The 23,428-nt window shown below is 40.6% G+C and overlaps 1 protein-coding gene across 1 annotated transcript in view; it reads right to left on the reverse strand.

Annotated features, from left to right (window-relative positions):
- Positions 1-23,428, reverse strand: part of SLC2A13 (solute carrier family 2 member 13) — a 144,701-nt gene continuing 121,273 nt past the window's right edge. The window contains exons 8-10 of the mRNA XM_063155476.1: positions 7,803-7,924; positions 7,530-7,682; positions 1-6,405 (exon numbers count right to left, since the gene is read on the reverse strand). Of these exons, the coding sequence (XP_063011546.1) occupies positions 6,179-6,405; positions 7,530-7,682; positions 7,803-7,924 (502 nt within the window). The 3' untranslated portion in view covers positions 1-6,178. The remainder of the gene's footprint in view (positions 6,406-7,529; positions 7,683-7,802; positions 7,925-23,428) is intronic.

The raw sequence follows: 23,428 nt of genomic DNA on the forward strand, positions 1-23,428 counted from the left end.
TTCTGTAATTAAGTATCTGACCTTTTATTTTGTTCATTTACACTTCTGGCACTGACAATTCTTTGAAGATATTTATTTTTATGTAAAGACCAAACTTCATTAAAGCAATCATAAGTCAATTAAATAATTTTACATCACTTAAGTTTCAGAAAATGTACAACACTTTCATACATTATAGGCTTGACCGGTTGGAAATGGAAATGGCACATTTTCAACATGGTTAAGAAATGACTTGGACAACCCAGCAAATTGTTCTGCCAAAACCTGTTTTGTACTGAACACCATAACCCGTGCCCAGGGATTACAGTGTGCCTGACGGCACCATGTGCACATTATTCAGCATGGAATTATCACCATCAGCTTGGTCCCCAGTAATGTCTCAGATATTCTAGATGGCATTTGTCCCACCCAGATCCAGTGAACCATTGTGCAGAGGAGTGAGATTCACAATGGAAAGCAGAGACATGACTCGTGCCACTTCCCAGGGACGTCCCGGACCAGCAGGACACTGAGCACATGGAGAATATCAAGCACATGGATAATCCCATCAGCTTCCCAGGGACTGCTGGAACACTGGAAATCAAACAGATGGCAGGCGTGCTCTAGGCAGGGCCTGCAGTGTAACCCAGCACCATGAGACCCCCTCGTTTCACACCTGCTGAGCATCCCTGAAGTTTCTCCTGCAGAAGTCACGATGATGGTCATACATTCAGTCCTCTCCAAAGTCTGTGTAATGTTTAAGGCAGCAAGAGAAATTTGCCTTTATTTTAACACTTCAGAAACAGATGGTTCCTTTAGAAATAGGTGGACAATGTTCACAATTCATCAGTATGCTCCTTATTTATATAAATGTCATGAAAGGCCAAAGCAAATTCTGACAACATTTTTCTCAACAAAATCAAGGAGATTAACTGAACTGGAGTTGAAGCTTTAAAATTACATGTGCAAGATCGTTCACATGTAACATACTGTCTGGGGACAATGTGAAAAAGCAGGGATTTAGATGAAGTCTGTATTGTTGAGGCCTGACTCTTGTCAAACTTCCCCTGGCATGAGTGAGCTCTACTGAAGCCAACGAGTGAGCACCTCTGATGAGAGGTGTAAGATTAAAAACATGCCACGGTTCACACTAACAGGTCATTGTGGCTAAAGTATATTCTCATATACAGAACTCTGCAACACTATTAACATCCATTTACAAAACACTACAGTGATGGTTATTGGCACATAAAAAACTCCTTCTCTATATGAAAACATACACAAAATAGATAAGAACTGCCTTTTTTTTCAGACTTTTAAAATCTATATATAGTTGCCTTTGAGGAATTTTAACCCCCAGTATCACAAACAACAATACTTCTTTAACAATGTTCACCTAGAATTTTACTGTGCTGACATTTGAAACACTGCCACAATCTAGACCACTGTGGATTACGCTTAACTGTACTGTACACAAGGTGATGAAGATTGATAGAAAACCACTAAGATTTTTGCACAAAAGTATGACTTGTTAAAATCCAGAGAACAATTGAGTCACTTTATAGGCAGCAGCTACATGTAAGCTGTAAATGTTACCCGCAATAAAAACACATTTTGCCATAAAGCACATATTGTGGCATTATCTGCTTCTGGCCTGGTACACAAAGCTTGATTCTCTTCCCAATGCAGAGGAATGGGTTTGGTTAGCTTGATTCTCTCAGAAAAAAGTGCACAGATATCTTACTCTTTAAAGTGCATTGCAGAACCATCTCTTCTGCCTTGATTTCTACCCCCAGATCATTCTCTGCTGTAAAGATTCTGCCTCTTCTGCAGTAGTGATGTTCAGCCAACAAAGCCAACAGTGCAAGTTAAATTTCAAAATGACCATGTTAGAAGAGCATCACCAAGAAGTAGAAAGCTGGGTAAAAAGTGGAGAAGTACAAGGTCTGTCTTTCCCTTGCCCACTGAATGCCTGTGGGACTGCATGGCCTAAGGCAAGACCCTTGCTTCAGGCCTGTAGCAGCCCCTGAAGGTCAAAACTTCTCCCCAGTGCTCAGCCCAAGTGACTACAAATGGCAAAAGAGATTTCACCAAGGAAAAAACAACTTTGTCAAGTCCACTGCCACGTCCTCACCTCCCAGCAGGCATGGACGGGAGAGCAACACTAGAGTGCTCCTTCTCCTGACAGCCCCTCCATTCCTGTCCACAGGGCCAAGCCAAGGCCCTCGCCCCATCATCCCCACCCCACGAGGGAGACAGGCAGAGACTGCTCCTGCTGCCTACAACACCCATCTCTACTGAAACTTGACTTTGTGGCGCCTTTGGTGCATCATTTCCTTCATCTCCCCTCCCAACCCTAACTCGTACACAAGTGAAATGTGGCATTATCAACCCATCCCTAAATGGGTTTGTGTTGGAGCAATGGTCCTTTGTGATTCACCCTTTCTTGCCCCACCATTTCTGCCAGCGTTGTCACTGCACCTCCCAGGGAAATGTCCACCAGAGAGACCAACCCAAGGTGCCAACACAGCAATGAAACTCCAGCCCCCAAATGGCTCCTGGGCTTTGCTTTAACTCTCTCTATTTTCAAAACAGGTTTGGTTCTCTCGTTAAAAGATTATTTTGATCAACAAAGTGACGAGGGGAAGAAAAAAGTGCCAAATTATCTCAAATTATTCAGCATGGTGAACAAAATACTAAACGCAAATTACCATGAAATTAATTTTAAAATATTAAAAATGCATCAGGACTTGTTTCTTTTATATCTGGTGTTAGCTCACGACATGTAGAGTTGGTGGATAATTCAGAATTAAAATATCTCAAATTGTTGTGTATAATCAACATGCCCAACTCTACCAGCAGTATTACTCTAACACTCCTGATGCACAGAATACCTGATTTAAGTGTGCAGTCCTGGTGAAGAAACAATTTCACATCTTCTGCAAAAAGCTTTCAATAAAAGAATATTGTGCTTAGACATGTTACTTATGCTACTTCATAAATTAAATTCTTGTAATAAGAAATTACTCAGTTACACTGTATTTTTTTTTTTTTATCTGGAATGTTACTAAGTCTACCTTTAGCAAAAATCTCATAAAACTTAAAATACTCATAAATATAAAAAATATTTGCAAAATAGAAACATATTTCTAATTTTCTTCATAAACTCTAAATGTTCACAGATTCTAAAAATAAAACCCTACAGCATAAGATTAATTTGAAGTATCTGATCTCACTTTTAATACACATGATGCTTGGTTCAGTGTTTGTAAGGTATGGAATGCTTTCTTGGTGTGAAGAAACCCTAAAAGGAAGACTTAAACCCTGCTCTCCATATGCACAGAACAGGGAGGGACAATAAAGAAGCCAATGTATTTTGTACCCTCATGGCCAGCAGCACTGAGGAATAAATGCATGTTTCAATTGCTGTGTCTTGGGAGAAGGGACTAGGGATACAAACCTTCAGGAAAGTGTTTTCAGTAAGTTTAACTGTTTTCTCTTGTGTTGAGAAAACGAGCCCAGCGCTGTACGCGACCGAGCGCCCTTTGGGAAGGTCCATGGAACAAGGCTGGCAGACAGGGATGGTTCTTCTGCTGCTAAAAAGCCCCAGCACTGCCTGCAAAACACAAGAGGCTGCTGAGCCCGTGACAGTGACCTTTCCAGTGACTTTGCTGCAGTTCTGGCCAATCCCTGCACCTTCCCTCTCCCTGTGACACAAGAGAGGTCAGCGCTGTCACAGCGCTGGGACCCGGCTCCCACTCCTGACACCCCAAGCAAGGGAATGTTCACAGGGGTGAAGGTGAATGTGGGCTTGTGCTTTTTGGGGCTGTCAGAACCCTAAGTCCCCATCCCCAGAAGCCAGAAAATACCCACTTAAACCACTTTAACTGTGTAAGCACAGATTGGCTGTTACACACCTATTCACACACTGCTCTAGGTAACAAAACTGCTTCCAATTCAGGTCTTCAAACACCACTTTTTGGTTTCAGAAATAAGTTAATTTCTCCTTGAAACCATTTTGTTATTCTCTCTGTGCCAAGTATCTAATTTTCCCATTTCAGGTACTGCACCTTCAGTGAAACCTTCAAAGAGGTGACAGCCGAAGGGAGACATCCCACAGCAGGGGCATTTGTAGGGAGGTCTGAGGACCTCAGCATTTGCAATAGACAGATCTGGAGATCTCAGCATTTTCTACAGCTGGTGCTTTCAAGCATAAAAATATTGTGCGCTTAAAAGGGAGGCAAGATGGAAGGCATGAGAATCCAGCCCTCTCACCACACAGGAGACGTGCAAGGTCGAGCTGCTCTTTGCAAAGATTCATTTGAAATTCCCTCTGTCTACTATGTTTTTCCCTTTTAGCTCCAGTCAAGTCACAGGAGGATTCCTTAAAATGTTTTCTTTCCAAAAATATTTCTCTGATTAAGAAAAAAGAAAAAACAAAAAAAAAAAGAAAAAAGAAAAAGGAAAAAAACCAAAATATACCCAATCCCTGAAGGTCAATGATTGGAGAATAAGAACTCCCCCCACAGAAGATTAGATAACATAATGTAAGACTTCTTTACAACAACAAAACCCCATGTTATCCAATAAAAATAATTTAGTAACAAAAGTCCAGGCTTGGTTTTGATAGCAACCCAACATTAAAAACATTTTTCAACCCAAGAAAAACCCACAAACCAAATCTATAAAAGCTAATGAACCTAATGACTTCTTTAATCTTTACACAATGAAAAATAAATGTATTTTTTACCAAATAAATGGGTGTCAGCCCACAGGCAGAGGAATTTTCCCACATTCTTTCATGAAGCAAATGTTCCAAAGATAAGAATTTGAATTGTTGATGCTTTCAAACTCATATCTTTGAAGACTTAAAGCAGTGAGGACAGGACAAAGAAAAAAACAAATAATATTTTTATGTAGCGGCATAAAATTCAATTTGCCAAGGCAAGCAATCACAGCAGGTGAATAAAATACCATTCATATTTTCATTACCATGCTAAAGGCAGCCAAGTTACTTTTGTGCCTGACATTTTCTTGACAAGCTCGCAATGCTTCGGTAAGGCAATTAATATGAGATGCAGGCTTCTGCCCGTGGCTAATATTTCTCTTTAGATCCAGCAAGACACCAATTGACTATGGAAATCTGAAGAAAAATGTGCTGGGAGTCATTTACTCGGCACATCTGGAGATAAACTGAAGGCAATAATCATTCCCAGCAAAAGGCGCAGGAGGGATGACCACTGTGCATGGAGCAGCACAAACCCTCTCCCCTCCTTCTCTTTCTTTTAGCTAATGGTATTTTTATGTTCAAAATTAGGCACAAACCAATATGTTCACATGCTAAAAAGGAAAACGAACGTTTATTTTTTTTTTAAACTGAAGCCTCTATGTTGTACCTAGCAATATATACCAGTACATTGTACGTGTGGCCACGTACTGAGCTCTGTTTTCCTGCTGTCAGTAATCAATTTTGGCAGTTTTCCTCACAAACATCAACTCCCAACTGCAGCATGTACTCAGGAGCAGCAGTGGGTGGATAACCAGGTGTAGCACAGGCACACACCGCCCTAGTGAACCCCCACCCAGGTGAGTATGGCTCTCTACTTGCTAGCTCAAATAAATAATGGAAATTCTCTCTCTTTGGGTAAATTTGGGAAATGTCCCTCTGATGGATACAGCACGTATTTGTATTTTCCCAATCAGTTAAACCTTTTAAATCGTTACTATAACAGCAGCTTATGCATTCATGCTTTGTCATACTGCACAGCAGAGCTTCTTCCTTGGCTCCTATGGGATGGGGATCCAACAGCTGTCAGCTGCTTTCTCATCAGCCAAGCGATTTTTTTAGGTTTTGTCAGCATTGGAGATAAGGACAGCCCCTGACCATCTAGGATAGCCTTCTGTATTCATCTGGTACAGTGCACCCTACTAAACCTCTGGGGATGGTGCAGTGTCACACACACTTGGTAAAGTCACATAACCGTGGAATTCAATCTCTTTTGGAAGCCATTGCTTTCAGTTATCAAGAAAACGCTAGCATATTGAATTTCCTCCCAAATGGAGCATTTTTGAACATGAAGGCATTTTAAAATACACAGTAGAAAGGAGAACCAGACCAGAAGCAGGGCAGTGAGGTCATCAGAGAGCTGCTTTTCCCCCAGAAGGCTTTTAAATGATTAAATACATCAGCAGCTGAAAATTATTCCACATCAGAAGCATCATTGTCAGAGAGATGGTAATTACTTCCCTTCACCCGAATATACTCGATGTACCTCCCTTCATCAGAATCTGACATACCACATGTACATAGCCTGTTTTCAAACAGAGATTCAATTTCCTCCAGTTTTTTCCCTTTAGTCTCAGGAAGGCAGCCATAGATGAAAAACAGTCCCAAGGCAGCAAAGCCTGCGTAGAGGAAGAAGGCTCCTGCAATGTGAAACCATTGTCACAGTCAGGTACAGAGGTCCCCACCCCTCCTCCGTGCCAGGCCAGGGGAGGGGCAGAAGCAGCAGGCACAGCACACTTTGCTTTCACACAGCAGAGTGAGAAAGCAAAGGCTGGAGTGGCAGAGTTACAACAATGAGCTGTGGGTGTAGGAGAAGGGCTCTTTACTGCCTCATTCCTCACCAAAGTAAATTGACAAAGGCAATTCCAATTCATGTGAAAGGTTATTCACATCCTTTCTGGGCAAGTCACTCTGCTCTTAAAATAAACAGCAATTAGACAATCACATGCCCAAATTAAAAAAAAAAAAAAAAAAGCAGATGTGAAAGGAAAGAGCTTTCTTAGTTTGTCTTGACAGTGAAGGACACATTAAGACAAGTCCTCAAAATGAAAATCTCTAGCAGAAGAAATGAGTCAGGATTAGAATAATGTTTGTGACTTTTACACCTAATTATCATTTAAAAGTACATTGTGGTGACAATACTAAGAGCTTGTTCCTGCCCACAATCCACCCTGCCTAGAGGGGCAGAGCAGGTAGCAAAGGACCAACAAACATTTACCTAGAGTTGGTACACTGATGGCTCAAAGGAATAACAAGCAGAGCTGAAAGGCTCTGCTCTAGGAGGGATGTGAAGGTCACAACAGCTCCCTGGCAGATTAATGTGATTTAAATGACTTGTACCTGAGTACAGGCTGAGCAGTAACCTGACAAACACTCCACAGGGTCCCACAGACAGCACTTATCAACAGCTGCATTTCTGCAAGGACCATCTGATACTGGCCTTGGATGTCACCATAAAGTGGAAAACTGCAGATGCTGTCACCTTAAGTGGGAGTCAGCATTATTTCACTAAATCAAAAGTGGCTTTTTGCGGCTTCTGTTTTAATCAGCTGTCAGGGTTCTCAGTTAAGGACAAAAATAAATGCTTCTTATGAAATCCAGACCAAACTCTATAATCCAAGCAGATCTGTAGTCTTATGAAACCACAGTGGGTTGAGAACACTGCTTTGACACTTCATAGCAAAACCAGTGGAGGGACCCAGAATCCAGATAAAATCTCTGTGCCAATGGCAGTGCTGCACACATGGACAGAACTGTGACTTACCATAGTATGTCAGGTATTCAGCTGTATGCAGAAATGTCAGTGACACCAGCACATTGAAAACCCAGTTGACTCCAGAAGAACATGCATTTCCTGTGCTTCTGGCCCAAAGTGGATAAATTTCAGAATTGACAGTCCAGGGCATAGGACCCATCCCTAAGAATCAGGAATAAAAACATCAATCTGACTTTAATGGCTGGACTCAAAAATAAATTTAACATGCAGCTTCACTGTTTGACATTTTAAACTTATATGCAAAACCAAGTATTTTCTTACCAGGTGCAAAGAAAACCAAATACAAAATAAGGCCCAGAAGTGCTGTCCAAGAGTACGGAGTGGGGCAGAAATTGTATGCCCAAAATAAATCTTCCTTTTTGAATATGGATTCATTTGAACACCTGAAAATCAACAAAACTCCTTTTTATTAAAGTATTTTCAGGGCACTAGTTGACATTGCAATAAAAACATGGCAAGTAACGTACAAGGTCTTTGAGCAAAGTTCAGAAACGTGTTTTTTTCTCAAGCCTGGTCTTAGGAAGAGTAATCAGCAGAACATCCCTGAGTTTAAACACTTACCTATTTACAGATGTCCTTCAAACAACCAGTCATTACTACAAAAATGGTGATACCAAAGCCATCAAGACCAATTCACAGGAATATCACACAGTGCAAAACGAGCTGCAGCAGCAGGACTTGAGATAAAGATGTTGCACACAAGGATTTAAGGTCAGATGGAAGTTAGTCCTTACATCACTGCTCAACCAACTACATGTGGCACACTTCAGGAGTAATCAGCAATGTCTTGGAGAGTGCCAAGGTCAAGAGAAGCTATAAAGAAAAGAGGTGTGTATTTTCCTTCCCACACAGTGAAACAGTTTAAGAGAACGTAGTGCTTGTAATTAGCTACTGAAAGAAAATATGTCTCTATTCCAAGGACCACGAGGGAATTCCATATTTCAAGGAATAGGTATAAGATCAGGTATTTCCTTCTGACTGTCAACAATATTTTAACAGCATACTCACAACTTTATTTTTGTCTAAATTTTTTTTAAATTAACATTTGTTTAAAGGAGTAAGTCATACATGTAACTAGTGAAACTTTTTAGCTGCCGCCACTTCAATTGCTAGAGATTAAAAACCCCATACTTTTGGAACAGAGGACTTAAAGAGACACTACTCTTTCATATGGAAAGAAGAAATCACAGTGAGCTGAATATCTGCCTGAGTTATGATTTCCAGATCAGTTGAGCACTTATGTGAAGTATGTGACCCTCTTGACAGTAGGGAAACCAGAATGAAGATGCCTGCAACAGGCAATAGGTGGGCAACAAGTTGTGGATGGTGGTGTAACAGGCACCCTGCAATGCTTCAGAGTTCAGCAGCAATGTGCCAAGCACTGATGGGCATCCCCCCAGCACTCCTGGGGAAGAAATCTTCCCTTTGTCACCATTGATGAAAGGACAACATTTAAAGCAGGATATCATGGTGAAGTCGCAGACCCAATTTCCCCCTCGCCCCCTTGCTGAGTGAGTTCTGTCAATCAGGCTTAACATTCCAGCAAGGCCTCGTGTGGTGGGTCAAGTTCAAAGGATGCCCTTCAGGCCTGGGGGTCACTGGCCTGTCTGGGTGTCCCTTGTCCCCTGAGATCCTCCTCCTCCCACCTGGTTGGTGCTCACCTGTCCCTTCCCCTCCCCCTGTCCCTGGGCTTAAATTCAGCCAGAACCACGTGCTTGGTATTCTGTTGGAGCTGTTACCCAGATTCAGATGTCTGTGACCATGGAATACACTCTGGATATAAACCCTCCGACAGAATCCGCTCCCTTTTCCTCTTCACCCTCGCCTGAAGCCCTTCCACCTGAGGTAAACTGAGTTTCTACAAGCCTGGGTTTGTTTCAGTGCCCAGCTGCAACATCCAGCCAGGCAAAGGTATCTCTGAGGTGAAACACCACAGTTGCTGCGTTTGGCCCAGCAGCAAGGGTCAGATGAGCTCAGGCCCAATCTTCCTGGTAATATTGGGATCATATTCCAATAATTGGTAAAACCCTAATGCTTTCTTAATGGCAGTAACCTGTAAGATTTACAGTTCTACTTTGCACTGGAGCATCACCTGATCAAGTGGAGAAATGCTGAGCCCTTAGTTTGGGGTTGCCAATGCAGCCAGGGCTGCCAGTGCACCTTCCCACCCTTCCACAGCTCTGCCTTGCTGAGTTTCCCTGGAAAGGCCATCTTAGCCAGGGCATTGATTCGTTTTCACCCTTGAGGTGGAAAGCACAGAAAACAGGTCAGCTGAACTCCCTCTCCAAGACACATCCTCTGTGCCTGGGTGCAGACTGGCCCACTGCAGACACAGGAGTGCTCAGCTTCACACTGCTTCAACATCATCACTTCTGCTTCTTTTGCTGTTACACAAATTTCATTTGCAGGTGTTTGTAATGAATACAAGTTGATGAGCATTTTTAAGCATCTTGATGCTGAGATGAATTTCTCCATTCTGCCCAGATTGGCAGCTCTGCAGAGAGGTTTCTCTCAAACAAAACTGTAAACGAAGACATACTTGGTTTATTATCCTGCATCCACCTGCATGAGCACAAACCAGCATGCTGATTCACACAGACACCACTACAGGCAGGTCAGTGTGTTTCCTTCCCCTGCCATCTTTCCCCAGTTGTGTCCTGCTTTTGACAGATTGGAACACAAATGATACAAGGGAAAACCAGATGTCTCCAAAGCCTCCTGTGACTGAGCCACTCATCTATTCTCCACTGTCTGCCCCTAACAGAGAGGAAATTGTGTTGCTAAAAAAGCAGATTCAGTGCAATGAAATGGGAAAAACAGCACTTGAGACCAGATTAAATAGAAACATGGCAGTAATAAACTGTGCTTTGCTTATCCTTCAGTTGTAAACCAGCATGGTACACATAGTAAAGGCAAAGACATCTGCATTTGCTGGCATCTTGCAGTGCTGGGAATGTTAAAAAAAGTAACACTTCAAGGCTGGAGATTTGTTCAAGCTCTATTACTGCCATAATTCTACTATTGCACCATTGTTTATATAGGACCTATTATTTTGCTGAAGAACATACTTATAATTAGCATACAGTTTATTACCAGAGAAAATTTTGAATTTTATCCAACATGAAGGGAGCATATATGATGGAAGCAGAGGAGCAGCTACCCATCCCTTCATAAACTGAAATACAGAAGAAAATCAAAGAATCATAGAATGGTGTGATCTGAAAGGGACCTTAAAGATCATCAAGTTCCAACCTGCACCTTCCCTGGGCAGGGACACCTTCCACTAGACCAGGTTACTCAGTGCCCTCTCTGAACTGTTCCCTGAACACTTCCAGAGATGGGGCATGCACAGTTTCTCTGGGCAGCCTGTTCCACAGCCTGGTAACATCTCTGTTGATGGTGGCCAAGAAGGCCAGTGGCATCTTGAATACTGGTGTCAGGAATACTGTGGCCAGCAGGAGCAGGGCAGTTATCACCCCACTGTACCCAGCCCTGTAGTGCACCTTGAATCCTGTGTTCAGTGCAGGGATCATCACTTTAAAGAGGGCATTGAGGTGCTGGAGCATGTCCAGCCAAGGGCAACAAGGGTCATGAATGATTTAGGAAACAGATCTTATGAGAAATGGTTGAGGGAGCTGGGTTTGCTCAGTCTTGAGGAGTGTCAGGGGCATCTCATTGCTGTCTCCAGCTACCCAAAAAGAGATTGTGATTAGATGAGGGCTGGACTCCTCTACAGTGACTGAAGTAAGAGGCCCAGGGGAAATGGCCTTAAGCTGAGTCAGGGGAGATTAAGGTTAGATTGTAGAAGTAGTTTTTTCCCTGTTAGAGTGCTCAGGCATTGGAATGGGTTGTCCAGAGAGTGTTGGAGTCACCATCCCTGGAGATGTTTAAGAGGCTGATGTGTTCTAGTGGTTACAGGGGTAGTGCTGGGCTGGTCAGACTTGATCTTAAAGGGTTCTTCCAACCTTGATGACACAATGGCTCTGGAAGGTTCCCATGGGCCCAGCTGCCAGGCCTGTGCAGGCCCCTCTGGATGGCATCCCTTCCCTCCAGCATGCTCACAGCAGCACAGAGCTTGGTGCAAACTTGCTGAGGGCACACTCCATCCCACTGTCCCTGTCATCAGCAAAGATCCTAAACAGCACCAGCTCCAGGGCTGACCCCTGAAGAGTGCCACTTGTCACTGGTGCCACTTGGTCATTGAACTGCTGACTGCAACACTTTGAGTGACCACCCAGGCAATTCCCTGTAAATGTACAAGTGAAATGATGCAGTCAGGTCCTGGGGCAGAGTTTGCATGTACCAATAAGCTGGGCAACAGTCACACTGGTACAACCAGTGAGGACACACCACATCATAGCCTCTGAAACTACTGCCAGACCAAAAACATGAAAATGCTACACTGAAAACCTTTACTATGATTTTTTTTCAGCTAAATGTTTTCTGCAGGCTACTTAAGATGTACATCAGTTCTAATTAATGAAAGCCTGAACTACCAACAGTTGATGCAAAAAAATCAACTGACTGAAAATAGATGAAATTGGTAGATTTTCAAATTACAAGCATTACATGGTCAGTTTCAAAATCACAGAATCCACTTTCTATCAGATATGGTCTGCAGCTCAAAAGAACTAAAGCTTTTCTCCCCATCTCCTTAAATTATCTTCACATGGCACATAAAAGAAGGTAAGAAAAGAGCCAGTGTGGGGAATCTAAAATATTATTGGTAATTACAGGAGGATGAAACAGGATCAAAACCACTTCCCTTGATGATTGATGTAAATTTTTGTAATACTTGAGCCATTTTGGCTGTACAATAATTCTGAAGCACAACACTGAAAACCCCAGTGTGAGAAATGGCTGGGCAAGACACAGCACAGGCATAAGACAGAGACCAATTTGATTTTCTTCTCAAATATCCATTAATTTTTGCTTTGCTGTGCAATAAGGACTGTGTAGCCCTAAAGATATATCTTTTGCTTGGATAAATTGTTTCATTGTGAACAGTTCAAATGTTTTTAATATGAAAGCTTCTGACTTCTTACTTTCTTTTAAGCCCTTCAGAAGCATCTTAAATTTAGATCAAAATCTTAAATTTAGATCAAAAATCTTAAAAGGTCAAAATTCAAATGAAGTCAGACAAAGGAAATTATTTTTGAAGAAAAACACTAATGTGTTCGTCCATCTCTGTAAAATGCTTGTTAGAACAAGCATATTTCCAAATTACATGTTCTGCTCTGAGATAGACTTTGACATCAGGTGCTGATGGCACATAAAGATTTTATAGTTAATTCACAATTTCACTAATCCCCCATTTCTTTGTTCTAACACAAGTAAAACTACTTAAGGACTGCTCTTATGCCAGCCTTTTGTGCCTAGGTTATCAGGATGATGAAAATCTACAATTTGCCAATTGAAGTCTCAAGTGTAAAACAAATATATTTGATTTACTAAAAATCTACTTCAAGGAGATTTTTACAGTCTCCTGTGTAGAGTGCTGACTTTCATATCATGGCAATCTACTGAACAATATAAACTTATGCCAAGTTCATTCAGTCATGTTTTCATCTGAAATCTGTCATGGAAATGACAGAGGACAAAAGAGACACAATTTAGAGTAGCTGCTGTTTGGATGGAGGAAGGTTTTTGTGGATGATGCTTGGGAACAACTAAGATTATTTATCCACAATCAATTACTTATCCTGTAGAAGAATCTGAATCTCAACATTTGGATTAGTTCTCATAAGTTCAAGCTCCTCCTCTCCTGCTAAAGATATTTAATTGTCTGAACAAAGCCCCAGCTACCTTAGAGGCAGAATTTAGCAAGGTACCAGATGAACTGTGTAACAACTCAGGGGTAGTCAGACATGTAACTAAGGAGAGCTCTGGAAACCACCTCTACCCTGTCCATCAAGTGGCCTCCCAAACCCACCCAGGTACACCAAAAATAGTTACATTGGCACAACCCACAGAAACCAGTTAAACCATGAGCAATAATTTCACTATAAATCAGCATATTCTGCTTTAAGGAAAAATCCTGGCTCCTTTTTTATACACGTGGTAAGACGCTGTCTAAAGCATCAAATGAACTGCAACTCAACCTGACAGATTACTTTAAACCTGACTAATGTTAGAGTCAATAATTTCTAAGCTTTCCCACAGTTCCCTAGCTACTGTGGTCCATGCCTCAGAAGCTCCACACCTCTGGAGAAGTTTGCATTTATCACTTTGACTTTATAGTTTACACAGAGAAATAATTCATCCATTAAACCAGATGTTAGCTAAAAATTTACAGATGAAGCTTCTTGCACCAGATGACAGCAACTGAAAAACAAAAAAAACCCCTAAAAATCCCTAAACCAAAACAAAACAAAACAAAAAAAAAAACAAAAAAAACCCCACAAAATCCCAGACAACCAGAAAAGAACAAACATACAGCCTTGAAAAACTGTTGCCATAAAACTTCATGGGATTCAGCTACACACTGCTTAACCTTCATTGCATAAAATACAGAGTTTTGGGACACTTATTGATGCCTTTTGCTATAACTGGTAAAGAGTTTTAAAAATACTAGTATATGTTTCAAAAACCTGGAAAAATAGTTTAGTTCACAGCAAAGAAAGGAAATTGCACCTCAGTAGATGACTGGTGCATCTGCATGGAATGGAAAAAGTCTTTATCACACTGACCCCCCCTGCTACAGGATCTATCCATTATTTTATGATCTTAAGAGCCTTTTCCAATCTAAATGATTCCATGATTCTCAGTGATGTCAGAACACACACCTGCAAGAGACAGCACACTGTTCTCATTTATCTCTGTCCAGGCTACCTGATCACAGATGAACATAATTTTTAAATATTATTATTTATTTATGTAAGAAGCTTTAAGTTTGAATTGAAACACTTTCACAAGCTGAAAAATTCCAGCTTTTCAAATGCATCTGAATTTGCCTGATAAATAGATTGCTGGAGCTGTTATTCAGTCTGAGTAGACTGAGCAACGGCCTGGAAACAGAACCAGTTTTTCCCCATGAGAAATAGTTGCTCAAAATTAATCACATCAAAGGGGTTCTGAACCGTTTGCTGATCTGGACATTTCAGTACTTTTGTAACCCCCTATCAGTGGATTCTCAAGTGTGGACAACACAGTTGTCTCTGCTGCCAAAGGAAGAAACTCAGCTGTGTGACAGTGCCAGCTCGACACTCCTGAGTGCGGTGTTGTGAGGTCCCCAGACGAGGTGAGAGATGAGAATTTGACTCCAAGTTCTCAGAAGGCTGATTTAATATTTTATGATATGATATGAAAATGACATCCTAAACCTATACTAAACTACAGAGAAAGGATACAGACAGAAGGCTAGCAAAGAAATGATAATGAAAGCTCAGGACTGACTCCTCAGAGTTTGACACAGCTGGCTGTGATTGGCCATTAATTAATAACAATTTCACATGCTGGGTCAACAATTCTCCAAATCACATTCCAAAGCAGCAAAACATGGAGAAGCTGAGGCTTCTCATCTTGCCAGGAGAAGAAATCCTGGCAAAGGGATTTTTCATAAAATACCACGGTGACACCTGAGCTGTGGGGCTGAGCAAGCACCTTTGGTGGGAGGAGATAACTCTAATCTCCCAATTAAAGATGCTCAGTTTGGGATTTGCCTCAGACTTCTTTTATCCTATCCAGGCACCTTGCAAGTCCCTGTGGCTACCTCCAAGCTGTCAGCTACAATTCCCCACTCTGCTGTCACACCCCAAGGGTTTCAGGCTTCATTCTCCATCATATCTGCCAGGAGGGGAGAGAGACAAATCTGCTACTGCCAGAACTCTGTCCAACAGGCTTCCCCATCATCTTTAGTGCACTCCTTACCTTGGGAAATGGACTCAAACCAGGAAAATGCAGAATAATGTTTACCCAGTGTTAAAGCCCAACCATTTCAGATCTCACAGCAGCTGACAGTGCTCTCAAAAGCTGGGAGCAGAAATAAATACACACCAGATTTTTGTTATAGGAGACAAAATTACCCTCATTGCACTATACAGAGATTGACTTATTTTTCTTCCCAAGCTTTCTCCTCCTCTTCCAAAGTATAAAATGGTCACAAAAAGTGTCCAGAAACATCTGATGTCTCTGTGCTCTGCAGTGTCCTTTCCTAGTTCTAATTCTGATTCTGACTGGACACACTTGGTTAACCCCAGCAAAAATTAGAATTAATTAGTAATAATTAAATTGTATGATTTTGTAATCATAAATAATTCAAATGTTATATTAATAGCACAGGAACTTGTGAGAGGTCATGCAACTATGAAACATAATCAACTGTTCATTTAACAAATACCTAGTCATAAGTACAGAATTTTAATGGGCAGAATTCCAATTAAAAGCTGATCAAAATGCAAAAACTTAATTAGTTTTGAGCATAAGCATCTTAGCTGAATACCACTGTCCTTCATGCATTTCTGCCTGTGTTCGTTTCAGCTACTTCAATCACCAGATAACAGGTCACAGTGTCTCCATGAGAAGACACAAGAATATATTTTTTGCAACTTGAAACATAATTCTGTGTATTTACAAGCTAATAAAGTCTATGAAAAAGCAACAACAGAAGAGTGAACCATTTCAGGTAAGGCTCAGAAGGCAACAGCAGGTAATGTAAGACTTCTGCCCTTTTCCCCCTGTCAAGGACACATTCCAATGGTTTACAGAAAACTTACATCTGTGTACTTTAAAGATTGAAATCTTCAGTAACTTTTCCTGCTTTTTCATATGTAGCATACACTGATTCAAAAAATTAAAAATAATCAGTGTGTTTCACAACCACTAAACTGTCTGACAGTTCTTACTGAAACATTCCTAGTATGCAAATAAATCTTATGTTTGTCCATTCAGCATTTCCTGTTGCTAAGGTTTGTGGCTCTACAAGAAATTGTGCCCAGTGGTCCACCAGGATTTCACCTCTCATCACAAAACTTTTATTTGTTCACGTCCTTGAACAACTTTACTAACCCTAAATCTTTTATTCTCTTTCAAGACAAGTTCTACTATTTCTTGTAGCTTCCAAACTAATGGTGTGCATGAGAACCCCAACTTTATAAATGCTTTATAGAAGGTGAGGTCCAGCAGAGTGCCCTCAGTAAGTCATGAAGCCTCCTAGATTTCAGTGTTGTTTGCAAATTAAAAGTCTCAGCCAGTCTTCCAAATAAGAAAGATCCAGTATGAGATAAACAAACATTTTAGTTCAGTCCTAATTCTCATACTGAAAGACTCCAGTTAAATGCTGCAGTTCCCACTATTTCTTTCTTTCAGATATTATCAATTCTTGAAGAACTTCACAGAGGTGCAGATCAACAAAGAATGTTTAGAAATTTGATTAAATATGATGGAAGTGATAGTACCCAACATTTTGAAGCCTTTGCTATGATCAATAGGTATTTTAGTATGACAGTAATATAAAAATATATATAAGAAACCCACTACATTCTACCAGATGGAGTGAGGAAAACTCCATGATGTGGTAGAGGCAAAGACCCACAATTTGGGTGCTACAACACTTTTATACTTGTGTATTCATGAGCAGGTCTGGATGGAGATGTGATGTCACTTGCACACAGAGTGGCCAGTGGGACATGAGAATTCCTGCTCCCACCACCTTGGTGGCTGCCACAAAAGCTCCATTTAATTATGTTCACTGCAATCAAGTACAAACTGGAAAGAAAACATCTCATGCAACAGTAAGGGCACAGACTCACGGCAAACTCTTGTAAGAAATGACATCTGGGAATATTTAACTGCTTGTGAAGTAGATGCCAGTTCACAGATTTAAAATATAAGCACAAAGCTGTCTCTGCATGACAAGCAGCAAAAAGGTATCACAGGGACATTCTGGAAACAGAATGAGCTATTATTTCCCTCTTGGCAGCCATCATGGTTGAGAAACACTTGTGGACTCCCTGTGACCCCAGATTGGGCTTTAAAGATTGTTTAGTGGCTTTTCTGTGGTTATACAGAAATAGTTTCCTTTTGGAACAATCCATTTCAGCAGTGAGCAGGCACATCCAGCCTGGCTTCATCCAGTCACTGCCAGCTTCCCCTGCTTCTCTGAAAGGAGGGAGTGCTCATTAACGATTTGGCCATTTCTTCTGAAAGGCAAACCTTTGGGCAATTTCAGAGATGAGCACTAACTGGGAAGAGTCCATCAGTCACCTTGGGGGCTGCCAGAGCTAACTTGTGCTGCCCGAGGCTTTCTAGCAAAATCCAGACAGATTTAGTCACTCTATTCCTGCCTACAGGCAGGCAGGCTTCATTCTGTTGGAGCTCTTTCAGGACAAAATTGCTTATAAATGTAGGAGATTCAAGTACTTTTTGTTCAAGACAGACTGGCATCAAGATCCAAGACAGACTGGCTCAGTGAGAATCTCACCTGTGTGCAGAGCCCTCTCTGTACCTCAGTGCTCCTGCTGTCCCCCTGAACTGCAGCTGCTCTGCTGCTCCTGAGCTTTGCTGGGAGTTCTGGGTCATCCCTGCTCTGACATCTTGGAGAGCTCATGGATGGAGCACCAGACTGCAACCAAACTACTGACAGAACTGGGGTAATAGAAGAACTTCTAGCTTTTCTTTCCAGATTTAAAAGCATTTAGTCTCTCTGATTGCAGCATTGACACCCAATAATAAAATTACTGAAACAAACTGGTCTGAAGATCATGATGGCAAATGCAGCACTTTGGAATTTCATGCAGGCTTACCATAAAACAAATATCCACCTGATGTTTAATCTCATTTGTTATTTCACCTGACTTTACATTTCATTTTCTTAATAAATATAATTTCCAAAGTTCTTTTGGCTATAACAGAAATACCAACCAGCTGCCCAATCACTGCAGAAATATCAGTCCTCCCAGGTGTTGCCCCTTTTGAATGCTGAATAAAGACAGATAGCTCCAATGAATACTGGTGGGAAAGGCTAAGTGTAGGGCTCAATAATAATAAGTATCAACATTTAAATGTTAACTGAAGAAATATTAACAGACCAGCATGCAAGAGCTGCTGGCCTGGCATAAGAAAGTCTATTCTCTAAAACACAGGCAAAGACCAGCTGCAAAGTAAAAAAGGAATATTTTCTACTCCATTAGTCAAGGAACTACAAGACAGCTCAAGGCTACAATTTTAGACATCTGAAGTTGATTTAAACAAATTCCATCCAGACTTCCTATTCTTATAAATTACAAGTAACCTTTATTGATGCTTGTGCTGTCCACCATGTACCAGTGGTAGTGTCAAAGGAATGTCATAATGTCAAAAGCATCCCTTGAGTTACAATTGTCAAAAGCATTTCCAAGACTGTGGTAATCAAAGACCAAAGAAATCAAGGTGGTTGCTGTAACTGTAATCAAGGTAGCTCAGAAAACTTCACCCTCCAAATGAAATAGATTCTATATTACAATTTTTTTTCTTTTCTGAATGCTTCCAAACACTTTAGAAAACAATAAAGAGAAAAATATGGATTGTTTTAACTACCCCAAAGTTTTAGACATACAGAGGTACTGTAAAACCTGTACTTTCATGTTGAAACCTGGTACGTGAAGTTAGCAAGGAATGGGAAGATTTTATAGTTCAATTGAGAAAAACAAAGCAAATCCCATCCAAACCTCAACCTCAAACCACAGATGGGACACAGGGACACAATTCCAGCACAACCTGGGTCTGCTCTGTGTCTCAGGCACACTGCTGAGGCTTACAGATCATTTATTGCTTATTCCAGGCAGCAGATCCTGTACCTCCCAGCCAAAGCAGCACTGTGCAGAAAGAATTTTCCATAGTGCTTTAATACTTTAGAACCTCAGTTAACCTCATATTTCAATGGGAGCTGAAGAGAGAATAAAGTATCAATCCTTTGGAAATTTTTACTGAAACAAAAGGAAAGGAGGGGGGAGACTTTCTAAATTTCCTTTTCTTCTTGAATTTGAGACAAAATACCACACAAGGACAAGGAGCTTAAAATAGAGATCAATATTACATGCATTAGCATGTCTTTTTAGCACGTCCCTGCTCTGTTTAATTTCTAGTTATTGACATACATATAAATTTTATATTTCAACAGTTCTAACAGTAACATTTTGACCACCATAACCTTCCATCTGAGTACTGAACTGTGACACTCGTTTTCTGTAACAGCAATTTACACACAAACATTACATTTTCACTACTGCCAGCAACTGTTTGCCATCACAACTGAAATGTAACCAGACAATACTTGAGATCTTGCATTCATTGTTTTAAATAGGTGATGGAATATTATTTCTTAGGCAGAGCTTTTCCCTGATTCCAGTAGGTGGCAATAGCTCTGCCCTAAAGAGCTCAGAGAAACCTGTTTCGGAAGGGGAATGAAGCACTGCATCCCCACCCATCCCTGCTGTACCAGAGAGGCTCTGAATTAAATCACCCAACAGGGCTCTCCAAAGAAGATTCCTCTGCTGTCAGCCCTAAAATTCACTGCAAATCATTAATGTTGTAATTGAAAATGGAGCCCGAAGGCTCTAAGAACACTTAAAACAAGATAATTATTTCATGCCTGATTTGTGAGAGCGAGCACTTAACGCAGAGTGCTGCTCTGCCTTGATTTGTGCACACAGGTGCAATACCCATGCCTAATCTAATGAATTTTATAAAATATATATGTGGTAAGTGGTTTCATTATCTCTGGTTTATGAAATTTATGAGCTTTGGGTACCAAAGTCTTCATTGTTATATGCAACTCAACAGTCTGGGATGTGACTGTTGAAGAACTTGGCAGAAATCAAAGTAATTGTCTATCTTTCATGGCCTGACATCTAAAAAGAGTTTGACATAAATAAGTGCTTTTTAACAATAGCTATTTTTCCAAGAAAATGTGCTAAATGGGAACACACCCCACCTGAATCACAGGTCTGAAAAACTCAATAATCATGCAGAACCTCAAACTTACTATTGTCTCTGCAAAGCTAATAGACAGCTGTGGAAAGCTGCAGGACAGAAGGAATTCTGTGCATCCTGCAAGGAGGAAGAAATGCTCAAAGTGCTGCTGTTGAGAAGTAACATCTGCCACCTCACAGCCTGTACCAACCAAAGAGCTGAGTTAAAATAAGGTCACGACTTTAAATCAAAGGAATCAATAATTCCAGTTCATCTTGTGCCAGGAGGGATTGATGTTACTGCCTCCATTCAAAGGAAAGGAATGCAAACAGCACATGCAGTCATTTCTATGACTTAAACTAATCATAACATGTTGAGTAATTCAGCAGCCCTACTGCAGAAATGTGTTATTTTCCCTCAAAAGATACAAAAATTTTACTGAATCCCATGTTGTGATTATTGAAGAATTACTTAGTATGGAACAAAGGTATGTTGGATGTGGATTAGGGATGCTGTTAAAGGTACAAGCTGCTGTATGGATGTTTGGGTTGTTGAATGGTCTTTTTCAGTAAAAATCCTCTACCACATGGGTCTTTCCAAAATATTTTCCACCCTCCAAACAGAGACAACTTAATTTTAGTAAATCCATCTCACAGCATAAAGGAATCTGCTGAGAGTCTTCACAAATTATTTTTATATAAATTCAAACTTTATAGTCAATAAGCAAATAAATGTGAAAAACAGCTATTGGAAATTCTCCCCTCAGATAAAAAATGCACATGCTCCCAAACACGAGCCAGTTCCCTTTCCTGGGCTCCAAGGCAGGAGGGAAATCCCATCTGTGGCAGCAGCAGCTCCCTCTGGGGTGCCCCAGGATGGGCAGAGCTGGGCTGAGCTCTGCCCTGCTCAGCACGGCCCCAGCAGGGACACACGGACAGCTCTGTCTGTCCCTAGGAGCATGAGCAGCTGGAGAAGCCAATTAGCAGCAGCTCCTGTGGGCAGTAAAGACTCTCTAACATACATTTCATAAGGGAGAGAGAAAAGCTGCAGGAATTATCCTCATACTCCAAGCACACTGAAGGGAGACTGACAATTCTCTCGTACACGCTGGCATTTTTTCTCCTTTCCTTTCCCATCTCCTTTGCCAGCTAGGAGCAAACATACTTTTTGAACAGGGAACAAGAGTATTTTCCTTTTAGCTCCCCTTCAGCTGGCCAGAGAATGCATGAAAAAAACTGAAGGCTTGCTTCTTAAGCAGTTGTATATTTAAATTTTGAACACCCTATATCTTCTTCTTTGGACCACTTTTAAAATGAAGAACACTGACTCAAATATTTTTTTATTTAAATAATGCAATTTTTTCCAGCCAGCAGCATTTGACAGATAATGTTTTAGCTCGAGGGCCACTTTTGTTTTTATATTCCAATTACCTCAATGCTTGCATCTGAAGTAGTTGTAACAAGTAACCCAAATAGCAGTTGGCATCCCCCACCAGAATGCCTTTTAACCAATAACCTGCAGTAAGATCCAGAGGCATGTTTTAGCAGCAAAGTGCAATAAAAAGGAATGGGTAAAGAACAAATTAACAGACAGTGTTTCAAACTAACCAGCCCTGCTTTAAAATCCTATTTTGTGCTGGGTGTCTCCAACAAATAAATTCTGTCTTCAATATAAACACTAAACATTTCCCAGTCAGAGCACATTCACTTCATAACAAGGCTTTTCAAACATCCAGAATTTGCCACTGGTTGAGTAGAAATATCATGCTAGAGCTATTAATAGTAATTCCTAAGCAATTATCTGAAAGAAATGTAAACAATTTCAGTTTAGATTATTGTGTTGCTCTGGTCACTATTTTCGACTTAAAATGCAGCTACAATATACAAAGTACTTTATTTGTACAGGCATTAAATTAAAATATAATTATGTTGTAACAATAGCTAAAAAAATGACTTCCCTCTTTAGTAAGTTAATCAGTTAAAAAAAAGACAAGATTATGTTCTATTAAAGTTACAATAAAATTCCACCCTCAATTATGTAATTACACCCTTACAATATTTCAGCACATATATAGCTTCCACCATCTTTATATATGCTTAAAAGGAGCTTGTTATGGTTTTCAGCTCCACCATGAAATAATTTCCTTTTAAAATAATTTTAAAGTGTGATGTTTTAAAGATTTGAGCAGGAAGAGTGGTTGAAAGGATCTGAACATTAAAATGCCACTTATTTTACTACCTACTCCTGCATCACTGATAAGACAGCCTCATCAAGGATTAAGGACACAGTATTCTATCTTAGTTTATCTACATTACTTTATTCTTCCTCTTTGCTCTTACCAGATAGCAGAAATGGCTTTAAAATATGCATATGAGATTTCTTAAGTTCCTCTTCCACATCCCTTTTACAAATCACACTGGTACATGCAACCATTAGAATGTGATTACATGTCTGATAACCTCCTCCCAGGAAAGACCTCGTGCCTTGGAGTTTGGCTGACAAAGACTGTAATCACTTTCAGATCTTCTTTTAATTTCTGTTTTCACACACTCACTAATATATATTAGATTACATTGTGCTGAAGTACATACTCTAAACCCAACAGGACAAACAGGATTGCACCCTGGCACACAGCTGCTCCAGGTTTTCATACTTACTAGCACTGGGGAAGATATTCAGAATACAGTCCTGCATATATCTTGATTTTCTTTTCTGAACAATATTGATGCAGAGAGGGGGCATTTTATATTCTGGTTCCTACTGAAATTATGAATATTTCAATTTAGCCAACATTTACCATATCAAGAGATTTCTCTAAGACTACTGGTTATAATCACAACTCTCCTGAGTGCTGCCAACATACATGCAGATGTGAATATTCTCTTGATCCTGCTACTTTCCTGAATCCTTTATTCCCTCTACTATTTTTTTTACATGGTAAATATGAGAACCATAATCCTATGTATAATCTTCATCCATTGATCTGACTACTTGGTAAG

This window comes from Melospiza melodia, chromosome 4, assembly GCF_035770615.1.
Source record: "Melospiza melodia melodia isolate bMelMel2 chromosome 4, bMelMel2.pri, whole genome shotgun sequence".
Lineage (NCBI taxonomy): Eukaryota > Metazoa > Chordata > Aves > Passeriformes > Passerellidae > Melospiza > Melospiza melodia.